At 36.7% G+C, this 15080-nt stretch overlaps 1 protein-coding gene across 5 annotated transcripts in view; it reads right to left on the bottom strand.

Moving 5' to 3' along the window:
* The window catches only part of METTL8 (methyltransferase 8, methylcytidine), a 117999-nt gene that overhangs the window by 43552 nt on the left and 59367 nt on the right, over positions 1-15080 (bottom strand). For all 5 annotated transcript variants that reach the window (XM_043991952.1, XM_043991951.1, XM_043991949.1 and 2 more), the window contains one exon: positions 3148-3239. In XM_043991952.1, the coding sequence (XP_043847887.1) occupies positions 3148-3239 (92 nt within the window). The remainder of the gene's footprint in view (positions 1-3147; positions 3240-15080) is intronic.

Raw genomic sequence — 15080 nt, 5'->3', positions numbered from 1 at the left:
AAAAAAGAGAAAAGGACCTATCTGTACAAAAATATTTATAGTAATTCTTTTTTGTGTTGGCTAAGAATTGGAAATCAAAGGGCTGCCCATCAATTGGGAAATGGCTAAAACAAGTTGTGGTATATGATTGTGATAGACTATTATTGTGCTCTAAAAAATGATAAGCAGGATGATTTCAGAAAGGCCTGGAATGATTTCCATGAACTGATGTATAGAGGAGGAAATAGAACCAGGAGAACATTGTACACAGTAACAGCAATATTGTTTGATGAAGAAACTGTGAATGACTTCACTCTTCTCAGTAATATGATGATCCAAGACAATCTCAAAGAACTAATGATATAGCATACTATCTGCCTCCAGAGAAAGAATTGATTTTGATTGAACACAGACTGAAGCATGCTATTTTTCACTTTAATTTTTTTTCTTTTATTTGAGTCTTCTTATCTGGAACTGTTTTACAAAATTGCACATGTATAACCTATATCTGATTGCCTGCCGTCTCAGGGAGCAGGGAGAAATAGAATTTCAAACTCAAAACTTTAAATAAAAATATTTATTAAAAATTTTTAAAAATAAAAAAGTCATATACAGAAATACAGGACTGATCTTTGGAATGAATGGGACAATAATAAATGACAACAGGAGAGCTGCCCAATTTTCACAATTCTTGTTTTTCTTCTATTTTATCTACCATGAAAAGGGCCCTCCATATTGAAAATGACAAAATGAAAAATGGCTAATGGTATAAGGTGATACCCAAGAAAAGTAAAGAGCTAGTAAGAGCATCTAGTTGCCATGAATGGATTCAAGTCACCTGGTTAAGATAAACTACACTCTTAGGTACTGAAAGAACTGACAGACGTGATTGCTAAGCCATTCTCAGTGACATCTCCCAATTTTCAAAAAAGGGAAGGGAATTGTGTCTGCCAACTGTAGGCTAGTGAACTTGACTTCAATTCCTGGGAAAACTGTAAAACAGAGTTTAGTAAATGTCTTGAAAAGGCAGCAGTGGTGTCAAAAAGCTTATATGGTTTCATTAGAAAAGGTGATATCAGTCACCTAACTTCCTTCTTTGATAGAGTTACTAAATTGGTAGATCATTTGAGTCTTCAAGATCCAAAGATTAGATAACCTTTTACTGGATATGATGTTAAGAGATTCTTTATTCAATTATGGGCTGGATTAGATCAGCAGTGTCAAATTCAAATAGAAATGGATCTCTGTGGGCCACATATTGAATTAAAAAACCCACAAATTGACATTATCTATACTGTATTGTATTTTTATTTATTTTATTCAACATTTCCCAATTATATTTTAATACGGTTCTGGTCCCACAGGGAGTCAAGTGGCCAGGACACTCAGTGGTCTAGACAACCTCTGAGATTCTCTGAGACAATGACACCAAGGATGAGAAGACATTTCTCATTGCCTCCTAAACTACATCCTGGGGCAGAGAGAGAGGGGACCCCTCTAAAGTAATCTTCCCAAATACCTTCCCTTCAATTTTTTACCTCAATTACTATAGAAATGAAGGCATGTGCTGGCCCAGGCTCCTAGAACAATATTCACTTACCAGTGATTTTAATTTTACTAAGTCTTGCCACACATGACTTCCTCAGAAAAATGTATGGCTCTTTACCTGGGAAATGTCAGAGTAGCTGCCTGATAAAGAAAATTCAAGGGTTGGTTTCTGTATCTTAGATCTCAGCTGTACCATTTTGCCTATAACTAAGTACCCCCAAAAGAAAAAAATGTAAACTACAGATAACCTAATAAAGAAAAAAAGATTTGGAGAAAACTCGAAAAAAATATATGTAGAAAGTATTCTTACTTGGGTGGCTTGGACCTGCAATGCAGCTTACTCAGTGTTAACTCCCAGGGTGGAAACTCTCTCCAAGGGAGTTAACTTAACCAGTGTTTCAGTCTTTCCCTCACTCAGGACAGAACTGCAGCTAGTCTTGAGAGCCCGCCTTCTTCCTATTCAAAGACATGAGCAAGGAAGTGAATCAAGTCTAACAACAGTACTTGGCATGTCATCTAATAATATTTGGCCAACAAGCACTGACCAGGTGCCTTTGTGCCACACGCTGGGGACAGGGAGACAAAAATGAAAAAGGTTTTGTTCTCCAGGAGCTCAGTATATTGTGGGGAAATGACATGTACACATATAAGTAAATACAAGGCAAGCTGTGGGTGGGGCTAGCCCTGAGAGGAATCAGGAAATGCTGCATGTAGGAGCTCACTGGAAGTAAGCTTGGGAGGAAGTCTGAGATTGTCATAAGTGGAAAAGAGGAGAGAATGCACTCCAGGAATGGGGCATGGACTGTGTGCAAAGGCAAAGAGAAAGGAGATGGAACATTGTATAAAAGGACATCCAGCAGGTCAGTATGACTGAATGTAGAATTTATAAAGTGAACAGGGGCAGCTAAGTGGCGCAGTGGATAAAGCACTGGCCCTGGATTCAGGAGGACCCGAGTTCAAATCCGGCCTCAGACACCTGACACTTACTAGCTGTGTGACCCTGGGCAAGTCACTTAACCCTCATTGCCCTGTTTAAAAATAAATAAATAAATAAATAAAGTGAACATATATTGAACCTCAAAAGGTAGACTGGAACCAGCTTTAAGGGCCAAAGAGGACTTCAGAGTTGATCTGAGGAGTAATGGGGAACACAGAGAGCTTCTTGAGCAGGGGAGTAACAATGTCTGACCTGTGCTTTGGAAGCTTCCATTGACAATACCCTATTTCTAATTAAGTACTACCATGCGGAAAATTTCTAAACAATAATTGTTTGACACCACATCTGAAACATGACTGCTCTGGTGTACATAAACCCAGAACAAGCACTGCCACAACCTGATCTCTAAACACACAGATGGAGTCAGAAATCAGAAATCAGCTAGCTGCATGTTAAATATATAATTGAACTGGATGACCGTAGCCCTATAACCTTGGAAAAGGGGAGAATTCTTTCAGAGGGAAATAAAAAAGGCTAGCAAAGGTGAATACCTTAGGCACTTATCAGTGATATCACAATCTGGGGAAAAAAGAGCAAGGGATGGATTGAATCTGTGAATGAGAAGACAGACAGGGTTCATTTCATTATCTGTGCATGTTTCCTGGAAAGGAGTGGTTGGTTACCTTGGTCTTCCAAGCGCACTCTCACAGAGGAGTTTTCAGTTGTTTTTTCTCTAGCCGTTGCTTCTTCTTCTTGTGTCCATTCCATGTGGTCCCTGTAGAAAGATATACACAGAATACAATGGCGGAGGGGTATGTAGGAAAGAAGCATTGTGGGGGCGTGTATAGAATCTTTTATTCTAGTTTCTTGAAAAAATGAACTACATTGTTTATTCTCATGTCAAATGAATACATTTTGGTGCAAGATGTTCCTTCTGACAGTCCCAGTACATTCTGAAACTCCTACAGTTCTTCTGTTTTTCATTTCTTGCTTTATTCTCAGAACCAACAGCCTCTAATAGCTCCCTGCTACTGTAATGTCCTACTCAACCCCCTGGCATCTGAGCAGGAGTACCCATGTGGTTTGTTGTTTTCTACTTTAATCTGAATTTATTTGCCTTTTTGTTCATTTCTACTCAGGACATTCTATTCTGTAACAGTTTCCCTTGCTCCTTTTCCCTGTGTTCTAGACTCAGCTGCCAATGTGATAAGAGGCTTCACAAAATTTTTGCATTCAAGAAATTCTTGATAGCCTATGTTTGTCTGTACTCCCTTATTTTTCTATAAACTGATTCATTTAGATGCAAATGATAGACTGCATGACATGACAAAAGAAAATGTGTCACCTTTATCAGGAAATGAATTTTCCTAGAGGTATTTTTAGCTATAGAATTTGCTATTCCAGTATGGGGAGGTATTATTTTCCTGTTTTCTTGTTGCAAAGATTTTTACATTTTGAGAACAGGAGCAAAGGTTATATATGAAAAGTTTTTATTAAATATGTATTTTTTCCTTTGCACAGGTAGGATTAGAAATGAATGAAGAAATCCCCTACAATGAACGAGCTGAGGTCGCTTCCAGCTTTAAGCTTAAAATGCTATGGTTTTTCTGAATAAAAAAATGGTTTTTCAAAACAATAAAAACAAGTATAAAATTTGAGAATTTAAAATATACTCAGCTTATGGGTAACTTGTGAAAGGTAACCAAGTAGGAACTAACAAATCTCACAGTTAATGCCAAACAGTCACTGAGCCTGTTGATTAATGAGAAACAGGTAAACACACTGGTTGTCTAGGTGCAACGTCACATTATCAACAAACAGTTATTTATTGAACAGCTGCTGTGTGCAAGTCAGTCTCATGTCCTAGGGAAACAAGTCTGTATTACATATGAACCCTGACCTACAAAGGCTTATGTCCTGTTGGGAAGAGAAAAGCCATGCATAAGAGATGAGCAACAGTACAACATAGGATATACTAAATGCTAAAAAGTGATAGAGCTAATAATTATTCTACAAGTTGGAAGCAAAGAGTGCTCCTTAAGTGTTGGAGTGGGCAGAAAAGACTTCATGTGCCAAGCAATATGAGATCTGAAGATGGATAAGGTGTAATCTATGTGGATAATATTCAATTTTTTTTTTTTGCAAAAACAAATCTAATATAGTGTTAAAGGGCCTCCTTAACCAGTATTCCTGAGTTGCCCTATTTTCTAGAAACAATGGACCTGGAATATGTAGAAGGCCCTGAATGTATCAAGGACACCCTTCCCCCCCCATTTTTTTCTGGTTAGTAGTAGTAAAAATTAGAACAGAAATGGGTAACATGGGGGAAAAAATCTTTAAAATAAGTTTCTGGGCAGCTAGGTGGTGCAGTGGATAGAGCACTGGTCCTGGATTCAGGAGGACCTGAGTTCAAATGCGGCTTTAGACACTTGATACTTACTAGCTGTGTGACTCTGGGAAAGTCACTTAACCCTCAGTGTCCCGCAAAATAAAATAAAATAAATTTCTGTGATAAAAGCTTCATTTCTAAGATATACCATAACTGATTCAAATTCATAAGACTTAAAAGCCATTCCCCAACATAAAAATGGTCAAAGGATATATGAATAGACAGTTTTCACCAAAAATACTCTAAATCATTAATAATTAAAGAAATGCAAATGAAAGTAACTTTAAGATTACTTTAAATCTCAAATCTATTAGATAGGCAAGAAGACAAAAAAGGAAAATGGCAAATACTGGAGGGGCTGTGGGAAAACAGTACATTGCTGATTGAACTATGAATTGGTCCAGGAGTTCTGGAAAGCAATTTGGAATGATTTCCAGAAAGATCAAATTGTACCCAGCTATACCACTATTAGGCTTATAGCCCCAAAGAAATATGGGAATGAGGAAAAGGATCTATACTTACAAAGATAAACCAATTCTTTTTTTGTGTGGGGTTTTTTTTTTGGTTTGTTTTTTTTGGTGAGGCAATTGGGATTAAATGACTTGCCCAGGGTCACACAGCTAGTAAGTATCAAGTGTCTGAGGCCGGATTTGAACTCAGGTCCTCCTGAATCCGGGGCCAGTGCTCTATTCACTGTGCCACCTAGCTGCCCCTAAACCAATTCTTTTTGTGATAGGAAAAGGGGAATGGCTAAAGAAACTGTATTATGTGAATATAATAGACTATTACTGTGCCAGAAGAAATGATGAAATGGCCAACTTCAGAGGGAACTGGGAAGATCTTTTACAGACTGATACAGAACAAAGCGAGCAGTACTAGGAGAAAAATGTATAATGATAACATTTTAGAGGGGAAAAAAACTTTGAAAGGTATTATAATTTCAATCAGCATAATGATAAACTTTTATCAGCACAATGATAAACTTCTTTCAAATGAAAGTGAACCACGCCACCCACCTCCTGACAAAGAAGAGATGAATTTAAAATGCAAAAAGCAAAATTCATTTTCATACATGGTTAATGTGAGAATATGTTTTGCTGGATATTAGTATATAGGTATGCACTGAGGAAATTATTAGGTTAATTGGAATTGGGGTTAGTGGGAGGGACCTGATTTTTTTTTTTTTAAAAAAAAGAAAAATAATAAACAATTTTCAAAAAGAAAGAAAATGTAGGGGGAGTCAGGCAGGAGGTTGTGAGAAACCAGGGATGATTAGAAGGATGATGGTTTCAGTAATAGGAAATTTGAGAAGGCAGGTGTTTTATAGAAAGGGAATTTCTTTTAAAAGAGAGAATTATATAGTGTCCACAGGGAACCAAAAAGAGATGTTTTTGGTTGAAGCAGAGGGATTTCAGTAGGAGAGTCATAGGGGATAAGATGGGGAATACTGATCATTAATTGCCAGGAACATCAGGCTGAGGAGATAGGATGCTTTTGCCAGGACTGTTGCTGGATTTTGAGTAAGGGAGTAAAATGTACAAATGATATTTCAAGGATAAGCAACCAGCCTTGATGTGTAGGATGGATAACAAGGAGAGTCTAGAGGTAGGAAGGTCAGTTAGTGATATAACATAACAGTCCAAAGGGCCTGGACTATCATTGTAACTCTGGCAGTAGAAAGAAATGGATACATTTGAAAGAGGTAGCCAAAATCAGAATTAACGGGACTGTGACTGACAGGCAAGAGTACAGTGGGTAAAGTTATGGTCTTGGAGACTAGAAGACCTGAGATCAAGTCCTCAAGTCACTTTTACCTCTCAGAGACCTAGGGAACTTTATAAATCTTCAATGGTGAAATAAGTTGACACTGGGATGTCCCAACACTGAAAAAACCCTCAAACATCTGGAACAACAACAAAAAAGGGACCTCCTAGATCTGTATGTGAGGGTATAGAGGACAAATAGGATATAAACCCAAGTCCAATGTTTCCAATCTGACTAGCACTGACAAAATAAATGAAATATAGTGGGGTAGCTGATTCAAGGGGGAAAGATTATGAATTCAGTACATTTGGAGGCCATGATATTCAATCAGGTATGGGTAGGTGGATGGATCCCAGAAACCTTGAATATTTTGAGTTAATATATCTTTAAAGAGTAAGGAACTCACTCATTTCTTTTGAATCATCTCAAAATGAATATAATAAAGCCTCCCCCAACTTCATAAAAAAATCAGAGTTTTAACCACTACAATATAATCACTAGAATTTCATATGAAACTGAATCGCTAGAGACCAAATAATTACCATACAGTTCTGCCATTTGGCTTTCATGAGTGGGAGAAGTGTATTTTTTGTTCCTAATTTATGGCATGTGAACAGACATGTGGAACTTAAAGAGACAGCAGCTATGATAGAGGTTAATTTCTAAAAATAATTTTATTTAGGACAGTTAAGATACAAAAGATTCAGTGATTGATTCCAGCAAACTAGGTCTCACTAAGCTATGAACCAAGTTTCTAATCTAGAAATCTCTACAGTGTACAGGAATGAGGGCAGAATGAACAGTTTCCCTGTAAAGAAACAAGCTGTGAGGCAATACTAGTATTTATGGTTCTTTGGCTTTCGGCATTTGCTTTAATGTTAGTTTAACTCCCTTCTCCCAGAGCATTTAATAGATTTAGTTAGTTCTTTAAATTGAACTAACTTGCTTACAGTGTACTTTATGCTGCTTCATTTTCTTAACTGCTAAGTGAGGGGGAATACTGCAGACAAAACTTCTGCATAATGGCTTTTTTTCATTGTATGGTTATGGATACCACCATGGAATATATTTATATATAAGACTTCCCTTCCTACTGCATATTTGTAGGAACTTCCCATTGGTCTACAGGGTTTATGGTAGTGTGTAATGGTACAATATTCTAGTTCATTTATACTAAAAGCCAAGAATCTCTGATAAGAACCATTAAGTTTTCTCTAAGGAATAAATGCAATTACAGAAAAAGGTCCCGTTCACAAAGTTCATTTAGTAAGTTGGTTGTTGGGAACTGGAAATGCATCTTTTTTGTTTGTTGTTTTACATTTAGTCCTAGGTAAGTGGAGTCCCTCCCTCACCTCATAAGCTTCTTCTATGATAGCTTCTGTTGTTTTATAGTAATTAATTTAGTACAGTTCTGGTTTTAGAACATTTCCAGCCTCATCATTGTACTGAAAAGCATTTTTCCATAGAAACTTTGTTCAGTATGGAAGGTGGATTTTTTCCCCTTCCCTAGGTTCCCCACCCCAAAATGTGATTTTATTGGTGTACAAAACTCCTAGTGAGGAAACTTCCTCGCTAATGGAGATTGGCAACTATTCTCCAACTTATTATGTCCTTAAAGAGTTGCTTGGAAATGTTTTATATGATTGCACATATATAACCTATATCAAATTGTTTACCATCTTAGGGAGAGGAGAGGTGAAGATGGGACAGAGAAAAGTTTGGAATGCAAAAGTTTTTTTTAAATAAATGTTAAAATTTGTCTTTACATGTAATTTTTTAAAAATACTATTAAAAGAAGAAGAAAAAATACCAGTTGCCCAGGCACTGAAAGCTTAAGCAATTTTCCAAGAGTCATATAGCTTACTTTAATAGATCTATGATCTCATTGATTTGGAATCTCCCTCTAACAATTCAGATGGAAACCATGTCTGCCCATCTTCTGTGATTCTTAACCATATTCTCCCAAAAGTTTGGCACAGAAGATCCATTCAGGGTGCTGGAGCCTCCCATATCATAAGGGTACCAGTGGACTACTATGTTCACCTGTCATCCCTCTCTTTTTTAAAAATAGTACTTTATTTTATTTTTTCCAATTACACATAAAAATAGTTTTCAACATTCATTTTTGTAAGATTTTGAGTTCCAAATTTTTTTCCTCCCTCCCTTCATTCCACCCTCCTAAGCCAGCAAGTAATATGATATAGGTTATAGATTACGATCATGTTAAACATATTTCCACATTAGTCATGTTGTGAGAGAGGAATCAGAAAAGGGAAAAAACACAAGAAAAAAGAGGCAAACAAAAAAAGTGAAAATAGTATTCTTCAATCTGCATTCAGACTCAGATTCAGATTCAGTTCTTTTTCTGGATGTGGAGAGCATTTCCCTTCATGAGTCTTTTGGAATTGTCTGGGATCATTGTATTGCTGAGAAGAGCTAAGTTTATCATAGTTGATCATCACACAATGTTGCTGTTCCTGTTTACAGTGTTCTCCTGGTTCTGCTCACTTCACTCATTATCTGTTCATGTTAGTCTTTCTAGGTTTTTCTGAAATCTGCCTGCTCATTTTTTTTTTTTTGCAGGGCTATGGGGGTTAAGTGACTTGCCCAGGGTCACACAGCTAGTAAGTGTCAAGTGTCTGAGGCTGGATTTGAACTCAGGTACTCCTGAATCCAGGGCTGGTGGCTCTATCCACTGTGCCACCTAGCTGCCCTCATTATTTCTTATAGCACAAAAGTATTCCATTACAATCATATACCACAACTTGCTCAGCCATTCCCCAACTGATAGGCATCCCCTCAATTTCCTATTCTTTACCTCCACACAAAGAGCAGCTTTAAATATTTTTGTACGTGTGGGTCCTTTCCCCTTTTTTATGATCTCTTTGGGATATAAACCTAGCAGTAGTATTGCCAAGTCAAAGGGTATGCTCACCTGTCATCTCTTACTCTTTCCACATGACTAACTAATCTTTGCTTTCTGTCATACACTCCCTTCATGACTTCCTCTGTTCCTGCTTTCCTTTCAAGTTCCTCATGGGTTCTATACTGTAGCCTATTCACACTCACCCATGCTGCTCATCTTGAGTTCTTTCAAGGTTAGCTGTATTTTAGGTCTCCCATTCATATGGCAACGAAGTTATAACATTCATACTGACAAGATGGAAAGTGGTCATCATGGGAAAGTTGGGGTCAATAATAGTGCTTTGCATGTTTCCAAAGCAGACCAGCCTGATCCCCTTGTCCTTTTGTACCATGGGCCTGCTGTCTGTTCATCTATACTGTTTATCTCAAATACACATATTATCTCAAATACACATATTAAGTCCAGGAACTTAAAAAAAAAAATCTGTTGATAATTATTATATTAGTATAATTAGTTTCCTCTGCAATCCTATGTATGTCATTTTATGCCATTAAAAACATTCTTCTGAGCAATGAACAGGCTTCACTAGTGAGGGAAATAATTTTCTATTATATTAATAACCAATTATTAAATTAAGATTAAGGATTTTTTCTTTATTTCCTCATTCAGTTAGTCTCTGAAGGATAAGGCTGATAAATGAGATTGCCCATATCCTCCAGGAACATGCTTCTTGGATCTTGGTCAGGTTCTCACCCAAATAGGAGACCTTATTTCTGTTTAGAGTGTAAACAGATTCTGATCTAGGTGAATTCCAGCCCCAAGGCATGAAGTCTATCTATGCCCCTGCACCCCTCCCAAATCATAAAAGAGAAAATTAACCAGAGTGGGCTGGGTAGAGATAGATTTCTTTGTCCAGATTGCTGGAGGCTGCTGAGTTTCATGATCAAGCCACATTATCAGCAGGAGGAGCTGAAGACTATTAGTCTACCTCCTCATTAACATGCCTACCCACCCATTAATTGTTCACCAATCAGGGTAGACTTTTACCTGTCAGGGGCACCCCCTTTCTCAAAAGGTATTTAAGCATCCAGTGATCTCCATGGTTTTGTTTTTGGTTTCAGAGAGACACCACTGACCATCAATTTATTGACTATCAGCTATTCTAATTAATAAATTGATTATTAATTACTCAGAAACTCTGTCTCTTGGCTTTTTCATTCATTTTGTTAGTCTGTCAAAGGAGTCCCATAAAATACACAAAAGATTAAGATCCCTTGATCTATATGGTGCCCATTCAGATACATATCAAAATCTGAGAAATAGGCATTCTTCATCTATTTGAGCTTTCCTGTGTATATGGAAAGGCCAAACTCCTTTGAATTAGGACGGTTAAGGCCCATTTAGTACAAATAATAAGTAGCTGATCACAGTAATTCAAATTTACACTGCATATTTCCAATGGCCTGGAACCAAGTGTCATATTTTACATAATTATAATTTCAATAGTGCAAATCTGAATATATTCAACCATTTCAGAGGATTCATTATTTGTATTAATCGGGACCCAATTGTACTTAAATACAGTTCCCAGCACATGGAAATCTGCTGGGTAAAGAAGAGGTGACACAATCATTCTTAGGCACCTATAGAAGAGTATTAGGAACCCATGAGATATCCAACTTTCTTTTGGTCAATGAACATGTCAACAAGCATTTATTAGGTGCCACATGCCATGTGCTGTTCTAAGTGCTTTACTATTAATATCTCAGTTGTTTGTTCCTCACAACAAACCTGGAAGGAGGGTACTATTATTACTCTCACTTTAAAATTGAGAAAACCTAGGCAGCCAGAAATTAAATGACTTGCCCAGCGTCACAAAGCTAGTAAGTCTGTGAGGCTGGATTTGTACTCAGGTGATCCTGACTCTTGGCACAATTATCTAACCACTGCTTCACTTAGCTGACTCTAGTGGAGAAGACAACATGCAAACAAATACGTACAAACAAATTATATAAAGATGATTAGAAATAATCAACAAAGAGACAACATTAGCATTCCTATGGATATGACTCTGGGTTTAGATCCCACTTTGGCCACTTACCTGTGTGACCTTGGGCAAATAATTTCACTTCTCTGGGACTCAGTTCTTTAAAATTAGGTTGGAGTAGAGGGCCACTGAGGTCTCTTACACCTCTAAATCCTTGACTTTAAGACTCAATGATGAGCTATGTCAAAAGGGCAGATGGAACAGTGTAATATAGAGCTAACATTTATACTGAGCTATCCTACAAGATCTGAGGTTTTTAACTATAATTGATTTACATTATTTTGGCTTTTCTTTAAGCCCAAAGCATCAATGGAAAAAATGAGTAGAACAAATAAATCTAGATTCATAGCTATAAAGAAACACAAATCAATGGTTTTTGTTGTGTTTTTTCCCCACCAAATTATACAGCCTATCTCAAAAGCAGAGCAGCCAATAAATGTGTACTTGTCTGAATGACCATTTCTTCTTGATGGCAGAGATTACATTATTTCTTTTTTGTGTATCCCCAGTAGCTAGCAAAGTGTTTGGCACAGGGTAGATGTTTAGTGCCCACTACCATAACTGGCTTGAACTGAATTGAAACTTGATGGCAAGGGACCATAACATTGTAATGGATGCAAGACATTTTGTAAGACATATGAATGTCAGTTAGTGTTATTATTCATTGCACAGAAGAGAAAAAGCCATGTATGATCTGGGATGTGTCAGGAATTTTTGAGGGCAAATTTCAAGGAGTTCAGGAAAAGGATAGATAGGATCCAATGACAATATTATGGCAAGGCTTTGAGAGCAGAAGGGATGGAAAGCTCTTAATTATGAAATTCTAATGACACAAACAAATTATTTCAACAAGGATGAGAGAGTTGTTTAAAGAGACTGATGGGTTGGTCCAGGAACCTTGTTGATAACTCCCAGTTTTAAAAAGGCATGTAGTGAAGATGGAAGCAAGGACATGTAACAATGTGGATGGATACAATGATCCTCTAAGAATTGTGTCAGGAGCAGGAAAGTACCAAATAATCTGAAAGTGGCAATAAATTTGAAAAACTAAAAGGCTTTTAAAAAGGATCCTATAGGCAAGTGGCAGATCAAAGAATGGATAAGGTGGACAGAACACGATTCAGGAACAGATGAGGAAACTGAGGCAAATAGGGTTAAGTGACCTGGCCAGGGTCACACAGCTAGTAAGTGTATGAAGCTGACTTTGAATGTAGTAAGACGAGTCTTCTTAATTCCAAGCTCAGTTGCCCTATCTACTGAACAACCTTGCTGCCTTAACCAACTTACTCTGCTTCTATTATCTGTCAAAGAATGATAGCTGACTGGTGGAAGACAGAACAAAACTGGTTAGCAGGGAACAGAAATACAATATGAGTGAAAAGAACCATTCATGGTATTCTTGAGATTTCATCAAAGAATTTAACACATCAATCATGCTATGTTTGTGGATGAGATGCAGTGATATGGGCTACATGATGATAGGTAAATTTAAAACTGAGTGACCCAATTGAAAGAGTCGGGTTAATGCATCAATGCATCAAAATCAGGATACACCATTTGTGTCAAGAAGTTTTTGTTTCAACACTTCTTATACACTGGTATATTTTATAGTTTATAAGTAGAAAATGAAGTAAATTTATGTACTATAAATTAAACAATCATATCTTTGAATTTAGAAAAACATGCATGAATTAAGTAGGCAACTCATATTCTAAGTTATCCAAATTTGTATCATGTCCCACTACTCTAATGAAAGTGGCAATAATTGAGTGTCATATAGCAAAGATGAAGTCAGAGTACTTCAGTGACATTATAAAGGCCATAAACATCTACTCCTTTCAAGCAATGAAAATGCCACGATAGGAATATTAACAAATAATTCACTCTTAATTTCTTGAGGGCTTGGTGAAAGTGAGGAATGAAAAGGACACATCGTTCACCACAAGCACAAATGACATTTTGTGTGCTTTTGTCAGGACCTTTAAAAACATGATCATTACAAACAAATGACTGGGCCAGAATACAGTTTTCCATCAAGAATGGGCACATATTTACCCTTTAAATTAAACAAAAATTTATGTTGATACCTTTTGTTTTAAAAATGGCTAGATTTCCCCCTCGTATTCTTCCCACTCTCCTTACCAGAAGGCCATCTCTTATAACTATCTTTTATATTCTAGTTGTTAAAATATAGCACTTTTTAAGGAGGAAAAAATTTAACGAAACTGATCAATAAACTTTTTAAGATCTAAGATTATTTGCAATGGTCCACACCCACGGACTCCAATCTCTAAAAATAACTGGGGAAGATGTCTTCTCATATCTCTTCTTTGGGGGCCAAGTTTATTTTAAAAAATAATTTTGCAACATTCATTTCAATTGTTTTGTGGTGGTTATTCTTTCCATCTATACTGTGCATGCTGTTTTCCTGGCTTTGTTTGCTACACCTTTCATTAGCTGACATTCTACAACAATCGTGTACCACAATTTGTTTATCCAGTTCCCAACTGATACATATTTACTTTGCTTCAGGATTTTTTTGGGGGGAGGGGGAGAGGAGCATTGCCATAAATATTTTACTGTAATATAGAACCTCTCTTTTTATCAGTATATCCTTGGCGTATGTGTCTAGCAGTGGAATCTCTATGGAAATTTTAGCTACTCTATTTGTATAATTCCACATTGCTCTACATTACAGAATGGTTATACTAATTCACAACCCCTACAACATTAGCTATTCCCTTCCTTTGTCATCTTTGTCAATTTGCTGGATGTGATGTGAAACTTCAGGAATGCTTTGATTTTAATTTCTCTTACTACGAGTAACTTAGAACATTTTTTCATATGGTTAAGAGTTTGCAATTCTTTTGAGAATTGTTTAATCGTGTCCTTTGACCACTTATCTACTGGAGAATGACTTTTGGTCTTCCATATTTCTATTAGTTGTCTATAAATCTTAAATACCAAACCTTTATCACAGATAAGGGAGACTGATGTTACTCAGTCATTTCAGTTGTGTCCAACTCTTTGTGACCACATTTGAGGTTTTCTTGGCAAAGACACTGAAGTGGTTTTCCATTTGTTGCTCCAGATTATTTTACAGATGAAGAAATTGAGGCAAAGAGGGTTGTGATTTGCCCAGGGTCACACAGCTAATAAGTGTCTGAGGCTGCATTTGAACTCATGAAGAGTAGTCTTCCTGATTCCAAAACCAGTGCTCTATCTACTGTGACACCTAGTTGCCTGAGGGAGATTAGAGAAGGATTTGGTAAGATTTTCGCTCTCATCTATTGCTTGCCTTTTCAATATTAGTTGCATTAATTTTGTTTGTACAGAAGTTTTTTTTTTAGTTTCATGCAGTGAAAACTATCTTTTTATCTGCTATAATAACCCCTATTTCTGGTTTGGTTAATAATTCATCCCCTACCCACAGCTATGTAAGGTATATGATCTGCTTAAATTTTTTATGGTATGAGTTTTAATATTTAAATTATATATAAAAATTGAATTTATTATATGATATGGTACAATCCGATTAAGCCAAATTCAA

This window comes from Dromiciops gliroides, chromosome 3 (assembly GCF_019393635.1).
Source record: "Dromiciops gliroides isolate mDroGli1 chromosome 3, mDroGli1.pri, whole genome shotgun sequence".
Classification (NCBI taxonomy): Eukaryota; Metazoa; Chordata; class Mammalia; order Microbiotheria; family Microbiotheriidae; genus Dromiciops; species Dromiciops gliroides.
This window is presented reverse-complemented; position numbering and strand designations above follow the sequence as displayed.